At 31.6% G+C, this 22,896-nt stretch overlaps 1 protein-coding gene across 4 annotated transcripts in view; it reads left to right on the top strand.

The window, feature by feature from the left end:
- Nucleotides 1–21,288, top strand: part of LOC143044697 (intraflagellar transport protein 140 homolog) — a 49,081-nt gene extending 27,793 nt beyond the window's left edge. For all 4 annotated transcript variants that reach the window (XM_076216773.1, XM_076216776.1, XM_076216777.1 and 1 more), the window contains 12 exons: nt 335–512; nt 1,582–1,665; nt 5,562–5,668; nt 6,856–6,951; nt 8,288–8,564; nt 8,950–9,078; nt 9,417–9,599; nt 10,062–10,268; nt 12,932–13,144; nt 13,575–13,741; nt 14,561–14,702; nt 15,460–21,288. In XM_076216773.1, coding sequence (XP_076072888.1) covers nt 335–512; nt 1,582–1,665; nt 5,562–5,668; nt 6,856–6,951; nt 8,288–8,564; nt 8,950–9,078; nt 9,417–9,599; nt 10,062–10,268; nt 12,932–13,144; nt 13,575–13,741; nt 14,561–14,702; nt 15,460–15,681 — 2,005 coding nt within the window. In that variant the 3' untranslated portion in view covers nt 15,682–21,288. The remainder of the gene's footprint in view (nt 1–334; nt 513–1,581; nt 1,666–5,561; nt 5,669–6,855; nt 6,952–8,287; nt 8,565–8,949; nt 9,079–9,416; nt 9,600–10,061; nt 10,269–12,931; nt 13,145–13,574; nt 13,742–14,560; nt 14,703–15,459) is intronic.
- The last annotated feature ends 1,608 nt before the right edge of the window (nt 21,289–22,896 follow it).

Consider the following 22,896-nt stretch of genomic DNA (forward strand, 5'->3'; position numbering starts at 1 on the left):
AATTTAACTTTAGGTTGCCTCAAGTAAAAGTTATCAAACTTTTACACAACGCTTTTTACCACAATTTCAAAATTGGGTCGTGTCACTTTAACCAATCATAAGTTATGCCCCTTTTTAAACATAAAAATTTGTTCTTCCCTTACTTTAGTTTGTCTCAATGAAATATTATAAATCTTATACACAATGCTTATTACAACAAAACAGTCTTAAATACATGAATCCTGCATCTATATATGTGGATGCTGACTCATGCATATTTACAAGCAGGGGCATCTGTGGTCCATGGACACATTCTCAATTTATTTTAGATTATTTTACTATCATTTTGTTACAGTGAATCTGTGTGGGAGAATATGGCCAAGATGTGTGTAAAGAGTAGAAGACTTGATGTTGCTAGTGTATGTCTGGGTAATATGGGTAATGCCAGAGGTGCTAAAGCTCTTAGAGAAGCCATGAAAGAACCAGAATTAGATGCTAAGGTTGCAGTTCTAGCCATGCAACTAGGGTTAAAGGTAGGTCATTTAACTCTGTATTACTAATCAATTTTCAGCAACACTGTATTAAAGATGAAAAGTTAAGACTGTGAATAACAGCAGCTATAAGGAAACAGCTAAAAAAAATAGGGTCAGGAAATTATTTCTAGCACCTTGTGAATATGTTTTAAAAAAAAAGTTTTGATGTCCGATTAAAATTTATGAGTTAACAAGAAATAGAAGTGCCGTATAAAAATCCACCTTATGAAAACAAATTTCAATACATTTGTAACCTATTTCATGTTTAAAATATATGCAAAGTCTATTATTTTTTTGAAAAGGGGGTATAACAAAACTGACCAAAATATTTCTTTTATTTCATATTTGAATGTTCCAAAATTTAGCTCTTACATGTACATGTATACATCCACTTCCAAAGGTCAATTTAAAAAAGATAAATATAATAATATAGCTATTTATGAACAACTTATCTCAATTTTTAATTATACTAAACTTAATGTCTAAGTGTTTTTATGCTCCACCTATGATAGTAGAGGGACATTATGTTTTCTGGTCTGTACTTCCATTCGTTCCTCCTTCTGTCTGTTTGTCCTTCCGTCTGTTCGTCCCACTTCAGGTTAAAGTTTTTGGTCAAGGTAGTTTTTGATGAAGTTGAAGTCCAATCAACTAGAAACTCAGTTCACATGTGCCTTATGATATGATCTTTCTAATTTTAATGCCAAATTAGTGTTTTGTCCCCAATTTCATGGTTCACTGAACATAGAAAATGATAGTGCAAATTTTAGGTTAAAGTTTTTTGGTCAATGTAGTTTTTGATGAAGTTGAAGTCCAATCAACATGAAACTTAGTATACATGTTCCCTGTGATATGATCTTTCTAATTTAAAAACCAAATTAGAGTTTTTACCCCAATTTCACGGTCCACTAAACACAGAAAATGATAGTGCCGGTGGGGCATCCGTGTACTATGGACACATTCTTATTTCGTTTATAATTTAGTTGAAGAAGTAGTAACAAATCTTGGAAAATTAATTATGTTAGAATCATATGATTTGAATTTTATAACATTAATGTACTTTACTTTATAGGAGGATGCTGAAAGGTTACTGAAGAACTGTAAAAGATATGATTTGTTAAATGAATTTTATCAGTCTACAGGGCAGTGGAAAAAGGTAAGAGCATCCATAGGCTAGTTATACCCCCGCTTTAAAAAAGGGGGGTATACTGTTTTACCTCTGTCTGTCAGTCCGTCCGTCAGTCCGTCCGTCCATCAGTCCATCAGTCCGTCAGTCAGTCCGTCCCATGAAACTTTCGTCACATTTTTCTCAGGAACTACACATCCACCCTTTCTGTAATTTGGTATCAACATTTATATATGTCAGCCATACCGTGTGATGCGTTTTCAGATTCATCACTTGACAACTTCCTGTTTACCGAACACTTGTCTGATTTTACACATGATAGCCAAGTTGAAAATTTTCGTCACATTTTTCTCAGGAACTACAATACAAGGATTTCTGAAATTTGGTTTCAGGATTTATATGGGCTATTTCAAAAAAAATGATGCCTTTCCTTTAAACCTTTGTCAGTCTCTTGTATGATACTATATCTGTAATGTTTTTAGGTCAGACAATGTATTATGATTAGTTGGTCCTAACTGCCAAAGATAATAGCAGTATGTGCTCTTTTTAAAAAATATTGTCCAAAAATGTACCTCAAAATGTCAGGAGTGTAACGCTTTTAGTGTGACATTTACAAGAAAGCATGTGCATTCATTGATGATATAGAATAAATAAGGGCAGATACAATACCAAACAATATCTTTCATCCAACTATTATATCTTGACTATGATTTCTTGTTCAAATCTTCTATATATTTACATTTTTATGAGCCTCATAAGGTAATTCAAATAAGTTTGTGTAAAAATAAAAATGTTAGTAAAAGTCAATATGCTGCCAGAAAATGTCTTTGTAGGTTAAATAACATGTTTCTGTACATCTTGCACGGTTTATGTTTTTTGTTTAGTATCATAGCTTAGCACAGGTGCATCCAGTTGACCCTGAAGTTCTACTACTGGAATATTATGGTTACAATAAGAGGACTACCGAAGTCTGTCAGGAGTGTAACAATTGGGTTAAGATGTATTTTTTTTAGAAACAATGTTGTTATAGTTGTTGTTTTTTCTTGAATTTCAGTGAACATTACCTGTTACAGTTTATCAGTAACAAACATACCATTATTATGGCCTTCATTGCTTTTGTATGCTCAATACTTCAATGTCAGGAGTGTAACACAAAAAAATGCCTTATTTCAATCTTATTAGCAAAGATAAGTTATTGGAAGAAAAACAAGCTGACAATTATTATAAAATGACATTACTACACCTCAGCTTAACACAGAATACAAGTCTACATCATTACTTTTGAAATTTTTGAACTAAAATTGCAATTGAACTAGCTTGTTTAAATGTGCTACAGTCCTGACATACAAGTATTGAGCAATAAACAAGCAATAAAGGCCATAATAATGGCATGTTTGTTACTGAAAATGTGCAACAGATGGTGTTCACACTCAAATTCAAGAAAAGAAAACCAATAATAACAACATTGTTTCTATAAAAAATAACATGAATGTTACACTTAAACATTTTAAAGCGTTACACTCCTGACATTTTTGGGTACATTTTTGGACAATTTTTTTTATACAGAGCACGTACTGCTACCATCTTTGGTAGTACGAACAAACTTATCATAATACATTATCTGACACAAAAACAGCATATATATAGTATCAAACAAGAGACTGAACAAGGTTTAAAGGACAGCCATCTTTTTTTTTAAATAGACCATTAGCAAAATTTGTACATATGTAAGAAATATATGAAAAAAATTAACCTGTTTTTAATGTGCACTAAAATAATATGTGAAATATAAAGACTCTACATGATTTCAGGTCAGTTTCAGGTTAAAATATGGTAGCAATAAATTATGGTCAAGAGTGTAACAAATTTGTTACACTCCTGACAAGTTTCTGATGTAGCTTATCTATAACAAAATTCAACATGATTCTTTATTAAAATAATTGTAACATCTTTACAATGAAATGAGAAAGCCGATCTGTCTTGTAAAAGTGATTTTTCTGCACACTATTTACCAAAGATTCTTTAAAATTAAAGTGTAATTCTCATTAAACATGTTAAAAGTTTGCTCTTTGCTCAGAAATTAAAAAAATATGTAATCAAATATCTAATAGGTTTATTTATTTGTGAGATTGTAAATTTAAAATAGATATCATTACTGATTTTCTAAACATTCCATTAAAAAACAGTCTTATAGTTACTGAAAAAATATGTCAGGAGTGTAACAAAAGGATAGAAAACATATGTTTGTATTTTTTAAATGAAGAAGGATGTAATTAGATCATATATGTTTGCTTCCTTATAATTTTTATATAAAATTAAAGCCTTTGCAAAGAGATATAAAAACTTTTGAAATAAGATATTAAAGAATACACTAAAAATTGGTGAAATTTACATATTTAAAGAAAAAAACTGTATATAAGTTAAAAAAAAATGCAGGAAAATCATTTAGTACCTTTATTGCAACAAACAAAAAAATTACATTGATATTTATATTCTTTTTTATGTTTGTATGTTGATGTTATTATTTTGTTGTTTTCTTTGAAAAGTGGATGAATTCTTATGAGTAAAATGTTGTTAAAATTTTTATTTTCATTATTTTGCATTATCCCCTGGTAGTTTTGTAAACTTGAATGTCTCTGGATGAAAGAAAAATGATAGAATAAAGATTAGCAATGACTTAATTTGTTACCATGTTTGTCACACTTTGGCATCATTTTTTTTGAAATAGCCCATATAAGTCAGCTACACCGTGTGATGCGTTTTCAGATTCATCACTCGACAACTTCCTGTTTACCGAACACTTGCATATTTTTACACTATTAATATTATCCACTTGCGGCGGGGGTATCATCAGTGAGCAGTAGCTCGCAGTTTCACTTGTTTGAGAATTACTTTGCAATTGCAACAGTACTTGCTCAGACACACCCCTTTTTAGGTTCTTCAAATTTTGGGCATAAATAGAATGATGATATGTGATGTCATTGCCAGATGGAAAACTGTATACCTTAGACCAAAGGAAGAGAATTATATGGCACTGTACAGCCCTCAGAAAAACCTATACTATAAAGTGACTATAAAAATATCCAATGTATAACAATTAAAAGAAAAAAACTGAACATCAAATTGGCTTAGTCCTTCTGACAGTTAGTTGCAATGATTTTTTTTTATGCTAAATGGACATATCTGTGGTTTATGGTTATATCCCCGCTTTGAAAAAAGGGGGGTATACTGTTTTACTTCTGTCTGTCTGTCAGTCCGTCCATCAGTCTGTCAGTCCTTCAGTCCATCAGTCCGTCCGTCCCATGAATATTTTTCGTCGCATTTTTCTCAGGAACTACAATATAAAGATTTCTGAAATTTGGTTTCAGGGTTTATATAAGTCTGCTACACCGTTTGATGCCTTTTCAGATTCATCACTCGACAATTTCCTGTTTACTGAACACTTGTATTATTTTACACATGATAACCAAGTTGAAAATTTTCGTCACATTTTTCTCAGGAACTACAATACAAGGATTTCTGAAATTTTGTTTCAAGGTTTATATAAGTATGCTATACCGTGTGATGCGTTTTCAGATTCATCACTCAACAACTTCCTGTTTACCGAACACTTGTACTATTTGACACATGATAACCAAGTTGAAAATTTTCGTCACATTTTTCTCAAGAACTACAATACAAGGATTTCTGAAATTTGGTTTCAGGATTAATACAAGTCAGCTATACTGTGTGATGCGTTTTCAGATTCATCACTCAACAACTTCCTGTTTACCGAACAATTGCATATTTTTACACTATTAAAATTATCCACTTGCGGCGGGGGTATCATCAGTGAGCAGTAGCTCACAGTTTCACTTGTTTTATTAAACTTTCAGTATTCTGAATAATACATAACTAAATAGATTTTATTTGATTTATTTTTTCAGGCTTTGGAAACAGCAGAGACCTATGATAGGATACACCTTCGCACAACATATTATAATTATGCCAAGCATCTAGAAACAAATGGAGAATTATCTGAAGCCATTCCAAAGTAAGCCTTATATAATACCATGGTTCAAAATATCTGTATAATGTTTGTCCATTTAAAAAAAAAATTAAAAAATTCCATGTGACTACTAAAGATCTTCTCTTCATCAATATTCATCAGAGTTATGGGACTTTAACCATTTTCTTTTACAATCATAACACAATGACACCTTAAGAATGTACTTAGGTGAGGTTAGGTGAAAATTAATAAATCAAGAAGTTAAAATTGATAGTATAAGCTGGTAGAGCATTAAGGATAAAAATAAGCTAAAAATATTGATAGGTCATGGACCTCCTTTTCGAGATATTTGAGATTTAAAATATTGGCGGGAAAAGGCTGACTCTGACTTTTACTTTATATTTGCATTGCTAACATATGGGTCTCAAAATAAAAGAAAGAAAATAAAGAATCTTCTAAAATTTTGGTAAATGACCTTTCATGAGCTATTAAGTCTTATATGAAAAAATAAATGGGTGTTATGGTGCAAAATATTTTACCTTGTATTGTATGGAAAAACTCCCAAGGAGTCAGAACATTTGACATAAATTCCAAAACCTCACCTAAGTACATCCTTAAGAATGCAACTCCTCTGAAACAGTTTGGGGAAAGTGAGATTGTATGATATGATAGAAAGCTTCAACATTTTATAGAAAGAGCAACAGAAGATACCAAATGGACTATTAAACTCATAAGTCGAAGAAAAACTGAAATAGCCAAAACACTAAAGGAAAAGCACCAAAAAACAAACAGCAGTTTACAAAACACAACATAGTAAACTAAAGTCTGAGCTACATGAACAATACAAAAACTTGTTATCTCAGGTGCTCATAAAGGCTAATCATGCTCCACGTATTGCACCTGTCATGTTGCTCATGTAAGAACAAATTTGGATATAAGTGTTTTGTCATCTGTTTAGTTGACAATGATATAGATAGTTTGATATTTTGATCTGACAATTTCTACAAGGGTAATGTTATTATATTTACTCTTCGAATACAGTGAAACCTTTTGAATGCAAGTCCTTTTTAAGTTTAAAACCTTTGCCAGAAAGCTTTCGTACTTTATAGTGACTGCATTCCACAGTATACAGCTAATTTGCTACTGAGCTGTAATCTCATTGTATTTTTGAATGAAGTATTTTTGTTTAAAAAAGAAGCATTTTAAAATCAAGCTTTACATGTATTTTGTAGTTTTGAGAAATCCGATACACATAGATTTGAAGTACCAAGAATGTTATTTGAGGAACCAGATGCCTTGGAACAATATATTAGTCGACATAAAGACAGGTATGCAGTGTACAGTTATGGCTTTTATTAATGTGTGTATAAAACTTAGATTGCTGTAGCTTGTGAACCTTCAACACCTTTGATAAAGACTCCTGTAAATTTATCACTGTCTAAAATAAAAATCTGCATTTAATTCATTATACCCCCGCTTTAAAAAAGGGGGGGTATACTGTTTTATTATACCTGTCTGTCAGTCCGTCTGTCAGTCCGTCCGTCCATCCGTCCATCAGTCCGTCAGTCAGTCCGTCCCATGAAACTTTCGTCACATTTTTCTCAGGAACTACACATCCACCCTTTCTGTAATTTGGTATCAACATTTATATATGTCAGCCATACCGTGTGATGCGTTTTCAGATTCATCACTTGACAACTTCCTGTTTACCGAACACTTGTCTGATTTTACACATGACAGCCAAGTTGAAAATTTTCGTCACATTTTTCTCAGGAACTACAATACAAGGATTTCTGAAATTTGGTTTCAGGATTTATATAAGTCAGCTATACAGTGTGATGCGTTTTCAGATTCATCACTCGACAACTTCCTGTTTACCGAACACTTGTATGATTTTACACATGATAGCCAAGTTGAAAATTTTCGTCACATTTTTCTCAGGAACTACAATACAAGGATTTCTGAAATTTGGTTTCAGGATTTATATAAGTCAGCTATACCGTGTGATGCGTTTTCAGATTCATCACTCGACAACTTCCTGTTTACGGAACACTTGTATGATTTTACACATGATAACCAAGTTAAAAATTTTCGTCATATTTTTCTCAGGAACTACAATACAAGGATTTCTGAAATTTGGTTTCAGGATTTTTATAAGTCAGCTATACCGTGTGATGCGTTTTCAGATTCATCACTCGACAACTTCCTGTTTACCGAACACTTGCATATTTTTACACTATTAATATTATCCACTTGCGGCGGGGGTATCATCAGTGAGCAGTAGCTCGCAGTTTCACTTGTTAGTTGTTAAATACATTTTTGAGTGTTTTGGTGAAATTGCTTGAGGTAATACAGGATTTTTATGCATAATGTTGTACACTTGTCCGTCTATCCGCCTGTCCATTCTCTCACTTAAGTTTGCCTCAACTAAATCTTATGATTCTTATTACAACAAAACAAAACTTGCTCTGTGAACAGAAAAATCAATAAATAATTCAAAATTCAGAATAGTTTGGGCATGAATTAAACTTTACAAATTTTGCCTTTTACTTTTTTAGCTTATTTAATAAATTGACTTACGTGGACAATACCTGTGTTAATTTTTGTTGAGGATACCTCTGTTTATTTTATGCAATTTCTAAAACCTACCTTCATTCATTGTAGGGCCCTACACAAATGGTGGGCACAGTACATGGAGAGTACAGGGGAAATGGAAACTGCCCTGCAGTATTATGAAAATGCCCAGGACTACCTTTCTCTAGTCAGAGTTTACTGTTACTGTGGGAATATGGAAAAAGCGGCAGAAATCTGTAATGAAACAGGGGACAAGGCTGCCTGTTACCATCTAGGTAGACAGTTTGAAAACCAGGACCAGATCAAAGAAGCTATACATTTCTTCCAGAGAGCTCAGGCATTTGGTAATGCTATCAGGTTATGCAAGGTAAGAATGTACTTGTTAGCTGCATTCAAATCAAAGTTTCTTCAAATTTTGAATGCTACTTTTGTCTGAATATGCAAGCGTTTAACTAAACTTAGCAATTTGTTTTTAAAAAAAAAAAAACCCACCTTTTTGATTTAAAGAATTCAGTTTGTATGCATGTTTTGATACATATATGTAGTTTCATATGAGCATGATGAATGGATAGCCATTTTTAGTAAAGAATAACTTATTTAGTTGTTTGTCCTCATATTTGAATGATTTGAAGATAAGCTAACAACTTCTGTCTTTGCAAAGTAGCAAAAACTTCTGTCTTTGAAAAGTAGCAAAACATTCTAATATTTCTGTGTTTTATATTCTAAATGTTTTCTGTTTCCTGTCCCTCCAGGAACATGGATATGAAGATCAGTTGATGAATCTAGCATTGTTAGGACGTCCTGAGGACATGATGGAGGCAGCACGATATTATGAACAGAAACATGGATCACAGGACAAAGCAGTTATGTTGTATCACAAGGTATGTCAAAATTGAAATACTAGCTTAAATTTTAATGAATATAATCTTCACTATTGACTAATCAAACCATTGTAAAAGGGAATTTAAGATCATTTCATGTTTTTCTGTGAAAGATAGTTTTAGAACCTGTTCCAGTCAATCAAAAATAAATTTATCATAAAGTTAACAGTACATAAAAATGATAAACTAGTCAGAAATAAGCATGGTATACACGTAATTAGGGTAAAATGGGTTAATATCTGATACATTGAAAAATGCTGAATTTCACAGTTAACTGAGGTTAATATATATACATGTTTGTAGAATCGTTTAATTACTGTCTATATGTATATTTATAGGCTGGCAACTTTTCCAAAGCTTTGGACCTTTCATTTAGAGCTAAACAATTTGGTGCACTACAGCTGATCTCAGGAGAGCTTGATGAGAGGGCAGATCCAGAACTTTTACAGAGGTGTGGTGATTTCTTCTTAGAGAATGGACAGTATGACAAAGCTGTAGACCTGTTAGCTATTGGCAAGAAAGTAAGTTTCAAAAGGATCTTAGTAATATCTAAATTCTTTGCTGATTTATCCATTTCTGACCTGTTGATTATTTTTTTTTTAATCAACATGTCGTTCTTTTGATCTCAGTTCTTCATTGATAAAAATTCAATTTTGATGTCAACTTTTCTTGCTTTCCTCCGACTCTCCTATTATGACATTACATATAAAGAACACATCTTTTTGCAGATCAATGGAATCAAAAAATCATTTAAGAAACAGATAATACCACCAAATTTCATGCAACAAGATATTTTTTAACTAAGGACAGTTACATTTTAAATGTTTAAAACGCTATGGTTTTTCAATATTGTGGAAATTGCAATGTTTTGATGGTGTTCTAGATGGGAACACAGTTCTTTTATAACTTCTTACAAATGAAAAATGATATAAAATCATGATGTTAGAACTTTAAGTTATTACCCGATGTTTCTTCAATTACAGTATTGGGAGGCTCTAAAGATCTGCATGGACCAGCATGTTGAGATAAATGAGGACTTAGCAGAGAAGTTAACCCCAGATAAAGATGAAGCTGGTATTGATACTATGGAAAGAATCAAGATTCTAGAAGCTATAGCTGAAGTCTGCATGCATCAAGGAGGATATCATCTGGCTACAAAGAAATTCACTCAGGCAGGAAACAAAATCAAGGTAACAAGTCGACAAATTTAATTATAAAAATGAAGATGATTAGCCATGAAATAACTCTTCACAAAAGAGACCAAATGACACAGACATTATCAACTATAGGTCACTGTTTGGCCTTCAACAATGAGCAAAGCCAACACAGCATAGTAGGCTATAAAAGATCCCACAATCACAAATGTTAAACAATGAAGACTGTTTGATCAAGCTTATACCTTTTATTCTATATCTGTATATTAACTGAATTATTTATTGTGGTATCACTATATATCATTTATCAAAATATGAAACTCTGTTGTAAATAAAATATTTTTGTAATACTATAAAAAATAAAGATATTTGTACTCACTGTTATCATTTACAAAAATGGAAGAAACAATACATAACTACTTATAATTTTCTTTGAGTCAAAAGGTAACTTTAAAAAAATGTAAAAATGTGTACATTTGTAATAGGTTTCATTGAAACCAAGGCTTCCAAAAAATATTCGAGCCAGCCGGACATTTTATATTTATCCCGATTTTAATCCCTCAAGATTTAGTCAAAAAAATTTCGTTTTTAAAATCACATTTTTCTAAACCGGATGTTGACTTGACAATGGTAAAACATGAACCATAAACGGATACGTAAAATCCGTGTACGTTTTACAAAGCACGACTGAGTGAAGAAGCAAGAGCTTCTTCACTCAGTCGTGCTTTGTAAAACGTACATTTTTTCTTCAACAAAATACTTGAAATGAACGTTAGATACAGGTATCAATGATAATTTTAGCATTTTGGAAGTAATGTAGATGCATAATTAAATTTCCCACCTGTGCACATGCGCACACGTGTTATAGTTCTGATGATTTATCATTATAAACCTTTTTAAATTTTTCATCAAATCATGTTGATAAACATATTTCTTATAATTTTAATCTTTTGAACTAAATCAATTTGATACAAACCGCTGAATTGTAAGAAAATAATTGTGAATAGACCGATCAATTTCTACGATGCCCGGTACTGAAAATAGTTCACCTGTCACCTGAACAGGTAGATTTCAGCTGTCCAACAACTAATTAGCCTTGATTAAAATTCGAAAGTATTGAAGTAGGGGTTGTTTTGATAGTAATTAATCATCATGTCACTTTTATGACCGGAAACGTGAGCATGTTAAAGGCAAAAGGTTGGGTCAAAAAGATCGTGAATTATGTTAAAATGACCGAAAAAGCCTTGAAAACTAAAAAGTATACGACCGTTTGATGCTTTGGCCAGCCGGACTTTTACCGGACATTATACAAATGTCCGGAATATATGACTGTTTTGGAAGCCCTGATTGAAACTCATAATTTTTTTTTGAGGATTTACTGTATCAAGTTACAGTGCTCCAGCTAGAATTCAAAAGGGGCAGGGTGCCAGTGGAGGGCAGGTCACTTTTTTATGGTAGAAGGCACTGCTCATTTCTTTTGTGTACGTCCCTGCGTGTATCACGAGTTCACATATTTTTTTACTGTATATATTGTCAATAAAGATGCATAAGTTGTTGTTATGATTATTTATTCTATAAAATTTGCATAAGAAAAGTCATTCATACTACATGTTCATATAACATGGCAATACACATTCATACTATTAACCAAAAGAGGCAAAATAAACTTACTATTCTCCCCCACCCCCTCTCCTTCCAAAAAGAAAGAACATAAACTAAACATCTCATAGTTTACCATACATGTACATGACAGAGTAGTTGTATTTCAAAATTTTCATCTAGAGCTTGGCCCTCAGAACTTTTTTTATTGTTTGTGTTTAGGAATATATTATTTAGTGTAGCTTCATCATGTTGATTTGTGATGAGAGTTTAACTACACACTTCCATTTTTGTAAGTTGATAGCTTGCCACCATTCAAACAATTAAGTTATACATATTACTTAATTGAGAATGTATAAAACATGGATTGCCAAAAGTATGATTATCAAAAATAAATTGCAATATATTTTTTTGTATTTCAAAGACAGTTAGTATCCTTAAGGTAACATTCTTATACAATTTTGTATTCAATTGGTTATTTTTTCCTATTTTTAGTGCTAAATAATATTTTAGGAGCACAATTTTGTAATAAGCTTTTTCAGGGGAAGTAACTCAAAAATTAATTTCCAACATGTTTACGTCTGCTTGTCGCTCACAAGTTGAGATGGAGGATGTTTCTGTGAAGGCAAAAGTTGATTACTTCAATTCAATTCTAAATTCATGAAAGTCTTCATTCATTCACTCTTCCATTGTGACTTGGAGATCGAAAAGAAAATGCCCACACATTCATCATATTTATGACAAAAAGGTACATTGTCTCAATTAAATTACCTAGCAATTAACACCTTTGAAGTCTTATCCACAATAATTGATAGCAATGACATGATTAACCTCGTTACCTGGGAGCAATCACCAGGTGTCATATATGTAATTTAACTTCTGATAAGAAATCGATGAAACAAAAGGCAATTTTACCAAAACGGCACAAGGGTTTTTCAGAAAAGGCGTCAGGGCAGAAGGGCGCGGCTGAGGGCATACAGGGCGCGGCGCCCTTCTATTTTGGGCTAACGAGACCACTGAGTTAGTTTTTATACAAAAAATTATTGGCAGCAATATGGTGTTCAGAATTATAACAAATTACCAATACTCTTATATTACAGGCAATGAAAGCGTTACTGAAGTCAGGTGACACAGAGAAGATTGTATTCTTTGCTGGTGTGTCCCGACAGAAGGAGATTTATGTGATGGCTGCTAACTACTTACAGTCCCTAGACTGGAGAAAGGACCCAGAGATCATGAAAAATATCATTGGATTCTACACCAAAGGCAGAGCTCTCGACTCATTGGCAGGATTTTATGATGCTTGTGCTATGGTATAACAGATTTTTGTTTGAAATGATAAATTTCTGACCCCTTTGTTTTATCAGACAATACTATATAAATATGTCTTATTACCAAAAGGGGTCAAGTATAATCTATAGGTTTTTACTTAAAATATCTAATTTCCAGGTTGGGGTATGAATTTAACAGCATTGCAAGCAAGAAATTGTGTTGAAACTGCCTAACAATGTGTAGTAGTCACAAGTAAATGTGTTATTTATTTGAATTTGGTGTTTGAGATGGCAGCTGCTATTATTGATTTTTAGCTAAACTTCCTTCCAATATTGAAGCACTATTTTACTTTAGGATTACTACTGATATGCAATATAGGATATTAGCACATAAAACTTATTTGTGATTTTCACATATTTTTTTCAATTTCTGCTTTAATAAAATCAAGTTAATTGAAGTTTTGATTTGTAGGTTGAGATAGATGAGTACCAGAACTATGATAAAGCCCTTGGTGCATTAGGAGAGGCATATAAATGTTTAAGTAAAGCTAAGATGACTGATGAAATTATGCAGGAAGAGAAACTCTCACATCTTAAAAACAAAATGGCTCTTATTAAAAAATTTGTAACTGCAAGAAGGTAGGTAGTACAATTATGGTCAGCCGGCTATTCCTTGAAATAGTTGAATAATAATTAGAATATTGTAGTTGTAGTTTTGCAGCTTGAATATGAGATAATTCTTGATAAATTTTTAGAACAGAGATATAAGGTATTTTCTCATCTTAATATCAGTGTTTGCCACCTTTCAGTGGCATTGAGATTCAATTTATATTCACTTTGATTTTTTTCTCTCTTTCAAAATAAATTTTCAAAAAATACAATAGATTTATTAGACCTTTAAAAAAATAATGAGTGCATATCTAAGATGTTTTAAAGATTGTCCTTCAGATAATAGATATAGGAAGATGTGGTATGAGTTCCAATGAGACAACTCTCCATCCAAATCACAGTTTGTAAAAGTAAACCATTAAAGGTCAAAGTACGGTCTTCAAGACGGAGCCTTGGTTAACACTGAACAGCAAGCTATAAAGGGCCCCAAAAATTACTAGTGTAAAACCTTTCAAACAGGAAACCCAACGGTCTAATCTATATATAAATGAGAAACGAGAAACATGTATGACCTACATAAACGGACGACAACTACTGTACATCAGGTTCCTGACTTAGGACAGGTGCAAACATTTGCAGTGGGATTAAATGTTTTAATGGTACCAAACCTATTACCAATATCAATTGGAAGGCTTAACTCAATCAAAAAACGCAAATTAACACACAATGAACAAATAAATTTGATCTGTGATACCTGAATGCCAATATAGTTAATAAAATATTGAAGGGATAAATAATTAAGATCAAAAGTAAAAAAGAAGAGAATGATTCAGTTTCAAAATATTGCAGAGCCTATCAAGACAACCCAGAAGAAGCTGTTAAGCAGTGTCAAGTTTTACTGGAGGAACAAAGTTTAGATACTGCAGTCAGAGTAGGAGATGTCTACGGACTAATGATTGAACATTATGCTAGACGTGAACGATGGAAGGCTGTAAGTTTTATATGCAAAAGAAATGTTTTATCAGTACATGTATGAAATTTAGGGGGCTTGTTAGATGCATGCACTTTTCTAGGACACAGAATTGTATGACTAGTAAACCCATAATTTTACAAAGTGGAATGTGTCCAGATAACATGTTGTGACTCCTGTCCTAAGATTATTCTTTAGCTGTTACAAAATATTTTTGAAAATAACCTTTGTATTTTTGTCCTCCCTTTGACTGTTGTTGCAAAACCAAAAATGTTGTTAGTTTTTGCTCACCTGGTTCATGGGGAATAGGTCCGGAATGTATCTAGTATGTTTTAAGTGTTTTTGCTTGTGCCAACCCACTAACACCTTTAAAATAAAGAGATGAGGTATGGTAGGCAATGAGACAACTATCCACCAAAGTTCAAACGGTTTTATTGACAGAAGATATAATATGACATGTAAATAAACATTAGAAATTAAAAAGAACCATTAGAGAATTTGAAGGAACTTATTTAAAATCAAACCATTACGGGCATTAGAATACAAAAAGTATGGAAATATAGTAAACAAATAATTGATAGCTATTTGAACTGGAAGGAAATATGTTTCAAGTAAGTTTGAAAAAGACTCTCCAACTTACCCAAAGGCGTTTCATTTCAGAAAACAGATTTTTTGGAAAATTCATCTTGTGAATATGAAATTATTTCAAAATTTGACTAGTGGTTACATAATGAAAGGAAGGGTTGAAAAATAATGAACAATGATCTTCATGTTTCAGGCCCAAGCTGCAATGGAAGAGATGAGAATGAGAATTCCAAGTGTTAATATGGCTTACTATGTCAATATTAGGACAATAGAAGCTGTTTATCGTGCACTAGATATGCCCTTACCAAAGACAATAACTAGTACGGCAATCAACGGGTACGGAGGGGGAGAAGAAGACGGAGAAATTGTGGAGGAAGAAGTCGTAGATCAAATAAACTATGGTGATGATGTATGATTTAGGTGTATGTTTTTAATTATTTATTATCATGTCCTGGCTGGAAATTGTTGTAACAAATTGAAGAATAAACCAATGGTCAATACTATCTGATGTTATGTGCCATGTCATAAGGTCAATTTAATAATTTGAAGATATATTATATAACATTCTTGTTGATCTATTAAGCATGACAATTTGAATGGTTGTATCTCGAATAAATTTCCAAAGTTTATGTTTACTGTGATAGTTAATAGTGAAGGATTTGAACAACATATGTAATTTTTTTTATATTTTTTGTACATGAAATTATTGATTACAAATTTCACTGACAACTAAGTACTGTGAGCAAAATCTTCAACTATTTAAACTGAGCAGTTTGGAGAGTAGAATACTGCATACCACTGTGGATTCTTTGCTATTCACAGTTTGTGCCAAAAACTTTTTCATCTACTAGTCCGGAACCTAAATATTTAAACTTGTCCCTATTTGACTATATAAAATTTTGAAAAAATTTCACTAGTCTGAATCAATATTTACTAGACTGGGGCATCAGACTAGTGGCTAACAGTGCAGACTGTATTCATCTGTGGATTTTGTTGATAAGTAAGAACAATTTAACTGTATAAAATCCATCAAATCAAGTATCAGCTTTGATATTTTTCTATTATTTCACAAAATTTGGTACTTATGAAGATAAATAGATCCAGGGTTTATATGTATAGCGTACAATAATTTGAATTTTGTTTATTTTTTTTGGTTACATCTTCTGACATCAGACTCCGACTTCTCTTGAACTGAATTTTAATGTGCGTATTGTTATGCGTTTACTTTTCTGCATTGGCTAGAGGTATAGGGGGAGGGTGAGATCTCACAAACATGTTTAACCCCGCTGCATTTTTGCGCCTGTCCCAAGTCAGGAGCCTCTGGCTTTTGTTAGTTTTGTATTATTTTAACTTTTAGTTTCTTGTGTACAATTTGGAGTTTAGTATGGTGTTCATTATCACTGAACCAGTATATATTTGTTTAGGGGCCAGCTGAAGGACGCCTCTGGGTGCGAGAATTTCTCGTTGCATTGAAGACCTGTTGGTGACCTTCTGCTGTTGTCTGCTCTATGGTTGGGTTGTTGTTTCTTTGGCACATTCCCCATTTCCATTCTCAATTTTAATAATGTTAATTGAAATAGCATGGTATTTAAGATATGAATATTCAAAACATATGATTTTTAACCGGATTTTTGTGACAAAAATGTCGGTTATTCATTTGGGGATGTACGGCGGGCGGGCAGGCGGCAATCAAATGTTGTCCGTGCATTAACTCATGAACCGTTCAACCAAAGCTTTTAAAATTTTATTATGTTATTACTGACAACTATACGAAGGTCATGTTCAATAATGGCGATTTTGACTTTTACCGTTCAGGAGTTATGGTTCTTGAAAGATTGAAAAATGGAGTTTCCAGTTGTGTCTGGCATTTACACATGAACTGTTCTACCAAAGCTTCCCAAATTTTAATATGTTGTTACTGATGACAGAATGGAGGTCAAGTTCAATAATGACGATTTTGACTTTTACCGATCAGGAGTTATGGTTCTTGAAAGATTGAAAAATGGAGTTTCCAGTCATGTCCGTGCATTTATGCATGAACTGTTCTACCAAAGCTTCCGAAATTTTAATATGCTGTTACTGATGACAAAATGGAGGTCAAGTTCAATAATGACGATTTTGACTTTTACCGTTCAGGAGTTATGGTTCTTAAAAGATTGAAAAATGGTGTTTCCCGTCGTGTCCGTGCATTTTCTCATGAACCATTCAACCAAAGCTTTTGAAATTTTAATATGTTGTTACTGATGACAAAATAGAGGTCAAGTTCAATAATGATGATTTTGACTTTTACCGTTCAGGAGATATGGTTCTTGAAAGATCGTAAAATGGCGTTTCCATTCGTGTTGTTGCATTTACTCATGAACCATTCAATCTAAGCTTTTCAAATTTTAATATGTTGATACTGATGACAAAATGGAGGTCAAATTTGATATTGACGATTTTCACTTTCACCATTCATCAGTAATGGTTCTTGTGATATTGCCAGGACACAAATAAATGTTAATAAATCCGGTTTGCTGTCGTTGTGACAGCCTCTTGTATAAAAGTAAGGCCGGAATTATTAATTTAAAAATAAGTTATATTACATTTAGGAACACCTCTGACATTGATTTGTATGTATAAACTTGATGTAACTATTTACATTCCAATATCCTCTATTTATATTTTGCATTATACTTTAATATTTTATTTTGAAATATCATTATATATTTTGCTTATTGATTCTTGGTACATATCAGAGTAAACTGTCATTAAAGATTTGAGATTTTCCGATTCATTCATTGGCAAAAATTACATCAGCCATAATTATGGAGTGTTGCCTTCAAAACACTGTAGCGCATATGATTCAACGTTGAATAAATTAAAACAGCAAATCACCTTAAAATCTTTTCTAACTGCCTTCTGTGACCATTTTATAAGAAATAAATATATTTTTTATACTTACATGTATAAAAAATATTTGTTCTTTAACCTAAGAGAATGCTGTCTTTCTAACCTATCATCACAGCTGTTAAAATGAATTGCACTGCTTGTATAATATAGTGTATGAATGATGTTTGTTTGACTTGTGGTTGATTTTTATACTGAATGATAGAGGTTTGATATTGGTACTAGGTCTTTGCTTAAAAATTCAAACACAAACTGACTGATGTATTTGTACATTCATATAATAGATTATGTTTTTGTGTGAATTCCCCAAGTCAGAATCTAATGCACTCTGGGTAATATTTTCAAAAGCGTACATCAAAACGTTGTGATTGGTTTAAAACGTTCTAAACAATGGAAATTCGACCAATGACGTAACGTAATTTTCATTTTGTCGTACAAACAATGAGATTACCCATAGTCCTTTAGATTCTGAAAAGGCAAATTATAATAAAACATTTGTAAAGATTACATTTGCTTATAGCTTATATGTATATTTTTCTAGTGCTATGAGTGTTTCATTTTTGTGTGCATTTCTTTATTTAAGTCACCTGATGTGAGTTGAAAGTTTAGAAATCCAGAAAAAAGTCATTCAGGCTGTGTTCAACTCTGCTCATATCATAGTTAAGATTTTATTAACATTAGATCTGCTTTGTTTATGTTTAGACGTTTGTTTGTAATTATAATTAAAGGATATATTGTAGATGTTATGATATAGCAAGACGAAAATGACAAGAAACCATTCAAGTGTTTTTCACTTTGTACTGATTAAAAAACAATTTAAATGTGGTAGTTTAACTTCAGGAATTCTGGATTTTCAGAATATGTTATGTTTTGCATCTAGAGGTAATTCTTGAATCACTTATAAATTTGGTATTTCTCATATTTTTTCAGACTGCATCTCACCCTGTAAGATGTCATACACAAAGATTGGTATTAATATTAATGTTTTACAGATTCATAAAAAAACAATCAATTATAAACAAGATAGGTCACTGTATTTATTTTGGAGAAAAACATTTTTTGGGGATTCAAAAATTTTATATTGGGAAAAATAATTTTTTTCATTAATTTAGCAAAAGATTATCTATAGAAATTTATTACTTCTTAATGTATTTTTCATATGGTTTATCAATCTATTTCAGGAAATAAATAGAAAATTTAATACCCTTTCATTTTGTTTTGGTATTTGAAAATAGTTTGTTATAAGGGTTCCAGTTTTATTATCTGCCCTTGAAATTAAAAAAATTGTGTAGTTATTTCCATTTGATAAATCACAGATTTTTAAAAAAACTGGTTTGAAAGTAAATAATTGCTGTTGTTTCTTTAAATGAAAAAAAATGTCAAGGATAATATGAAATGTTGGAAGCAGGATCACTTCCATTAAAATGATAATAAATTCACTGATATATTAGCAGACGTGTCCATCTTAATCTTATGTGCAAATTGATCTAAGAGAGCATCTACATTTGAGTGATTGGTAGAATGTTAAATGCTAGTAATATATGTGATACTTATGGTTTATTTTGTTGTGAAGAACCAGATTTATTATTTTTAAATCAGAAATTATAAATTTCAATAAATGTTTGCTCATGCTATTTTCACTTTAAAAACAGATAACAGTATACAATTCATTAATTAACTTAATGATACATGGAAAAATGTACATAAACATCATATAAATTATAGAATAGACTTGTTGAAATGGTGTTAGGGTTAACTGACTCAGCTGGACACTTCCATTTTGGATATTTTGTTCAAGTTTAGATTGATGTTAATTTGACAATACTGAAATTTTTAGTAAAAATTTATCAGCCTTTTTTGCAAGCTTTTGTTATTCATATGCATCTATAAAGTTTAAGGTATGCTTCAATCTCTTTCTTATATCAATATCTGGTCTGGGTAAAGGTTAGTTAACCCAACATGCATAAATGTTTGAAATATTTAAAGTTTTGTAATCATTTATTTTGGTGTGAATAGACAGATTTACATTTATTATTACACAATTGTTGATTTTGTTTAATTAAAATTCATTTTTTTATGAAACTATTTATTAGCCTGTAAGACCAACCATAATGTTCCCACCAACAGTGCTATTATAAAATTCTTAGACTTCCGTCCTGAAGTGTCTGTGATATTACACTTTGTTCAAGGCTAACAAATATTGCTATTAGATATACAGTTAAAGATGTCAGCCATCTTCTTTAGTTGTGAACAATGCTATGTGAAAGATTATGATATTTTTTAATTCATTGGCACCAAAAAGGGCACATCATTAATTCTCCTTTATCATCAAAACACATGTCAATTGAATTCCATTGCACACAATGATGTGCACTAGTATGATCTTTTTCTTTAATTAATGTTATTGAACAAACATATCCTTCACTCTTTCAACTAAACCGCAAATGTCTGTTTTGGTTTTAAAGCACATGGCCTGTTGAGACAAATGCAGATAACCAAAGTATTTCTTGTAATTTTTCAAGTTGTATCTGATGACCACTTTAATAAATCTCATACTATTAATTTTGAAATGTTTTTTAAATCAAAAATCTATGGTGGTTAGTACTTATATTCATGACTAAAAAGTTAATGAGATACTTAACTAGGAAATGCAGATTCATTAGAGCTCCATCAAAATTTGCTGCATAATTTAATTGGACATACATATAGTTTTAGGAATGACCAAACTTAATTTTATTTTAATATAATATTTTTTGTAGCCGATTTTGTAAAGATTTCTTTCAATATTTAACTATGGTTGTACAAATTATAAGTATAAATTATTGGATTTTATCAAAATGAATCTCTAGAAACTTATTATCTTACTGAATGGCACATTAATTTGTCTAACAATATCGTGTTTACATATGACAAATTAGTTTGTCTAACAATGTCGTGTGTTTATATTTTATGTTTTTTGAATGTATTGTTTTCTAATTGTTTTGACTAAGTGGTATTTATGTTTACATTTTCTATGCACTCATATAATTGTTGATGGTTGTGATAAAGAAAAATGAAAGTAAAAGAAAATTGATGTTTCCGTCCACAATAATTTCTGATCTTCTCCATGAAAAATAAAATACTATGAAAACACTGTTGTTTCTTTTGTTCTTGACCACATTGATTAAGATGAGCATGATACTTGGTAATGGTGGGTAGGGGTCCTCATTGTAAGTATTCTAGCTGATTGAATTCTCATGGTATTTAAAGAAAGATTTATATATAAGCCTTGGTAAAATAATAGGAAAAGAATTTACAAGTAGCTCCTATAATGATTTTGAAAATTGGCATATATGTCAATGATAGTGCTATACCAAAGTTGTAACATCAAATTTCCTTAAAAAATATGTATAATGTTAAATCTTCCCAAGATTGCTTTGATGTCTGGAAGCAATTTTTAGGACACACACTCTGAAGAAATGGCATATAGCATTTGATTCCTTATTCATTCTACTCCAGGAATACTGTAAAAGCAGAAATGTTTTGTGGAGGATTGAATTTTGTTTATTTCGTGGAAAGAATATATCCACGAAATTAAAAAACCCACGAAAATTTAACCTCCATATAATACCACTTACATTTATGAGACCATGAAATTAAATTCCCATAAAATCTTTTTATAGAGAGTGAAAACGATGAAATTTTAACCCCACGAAAATTAATGTTTCTACAGTATGTCACTTTTATTCACTTACTAACCCCCTGTAGCAAAAAGGTATTTCCATACACCCTTCATTTTCAGCAACATACTTTCTTTTTGAACAAGCAGTTGCAATCTAGTCTGATTTATTTCCTAAAAGCACTTGTTATCAAGGGAAGCTGACATGGATTAGGTTTTCATTGGATAGATTGTATGAAGTGGCAAACTTTGTTAATACAATGTAAATGCAGAGCACTGGGATCATATGGCATATTGCATAAATTAACTCCTAAAATTGTATGCTCACAGAGTGAAAGAACTAAATTGAAAGGACCAATAAAAAAAAGGTTAGTTTTTCATTTGTGCCATAGTGGGTTAGTTATTATTATTAGCTGTATTTGGCAAAACTTTTAGGAATTTTGGTCCTCAATGCTCTTCAACTTTGTACTTTATTTGGCCTTTTTAACTTTTTTGGATTCGAGCGTCACTGATGAGTCTTCTGTAGATGAAACGCGCGTCTGGCGTATATACTAAATTTAGTCCTGGTATCTATGATGAGTTTATTTAGTATGTGAATTACTTATTGATTGAGACAAATTAATAGGGATTCCATTCATGTTTTATTTATGTATTATTTATCTACCTCCAATGGATATATAATGATAAAGGAACTTTTCTTCCTATGTCTTGGCCTGAAATTTCATGTTTTCTATATGAACTAAGCTAACTAGGCTCTGAGATAAAAACAAATCTGAACAAGTTTTAGAAACGGCTGTCAGACAAAATAATCTTGGGCAAAAGTTGATATCTCTTTTAAATATGAAAAGGGAGTCATGTTCATTAATTTTTAAAACCATATCAAATTTGGAAAACAGCTTTTTATATGCTCCAACTGGATCATTTCATATAATGTCAATTTAATTTATGAAAAATAAGATACGTGTAGAATCTACCAGTTCTGCCAACTTTTCATTTAGCAAATGTATGAGATTTTGCCAAAATTGTAAAGATCAAAGAATAATAACAATAGATCAATAGGCTAGTGATATGAGAGACAAATTT

This window comes from Mytilus galloprovincialis, chromosome 9, assembly GCF_965363235.1.
Source record: "Mytilus galloprovincialis chromosome 9, xbMytGall1.hap1.1, whole genome shotgun sequence".
Lineage (NCBI taxonomy): Eukaryota > Metazoa > Mollusca > Bivalvia > Mytilida > Mytilidae > Mytilus > Mytilus galloprovincialis.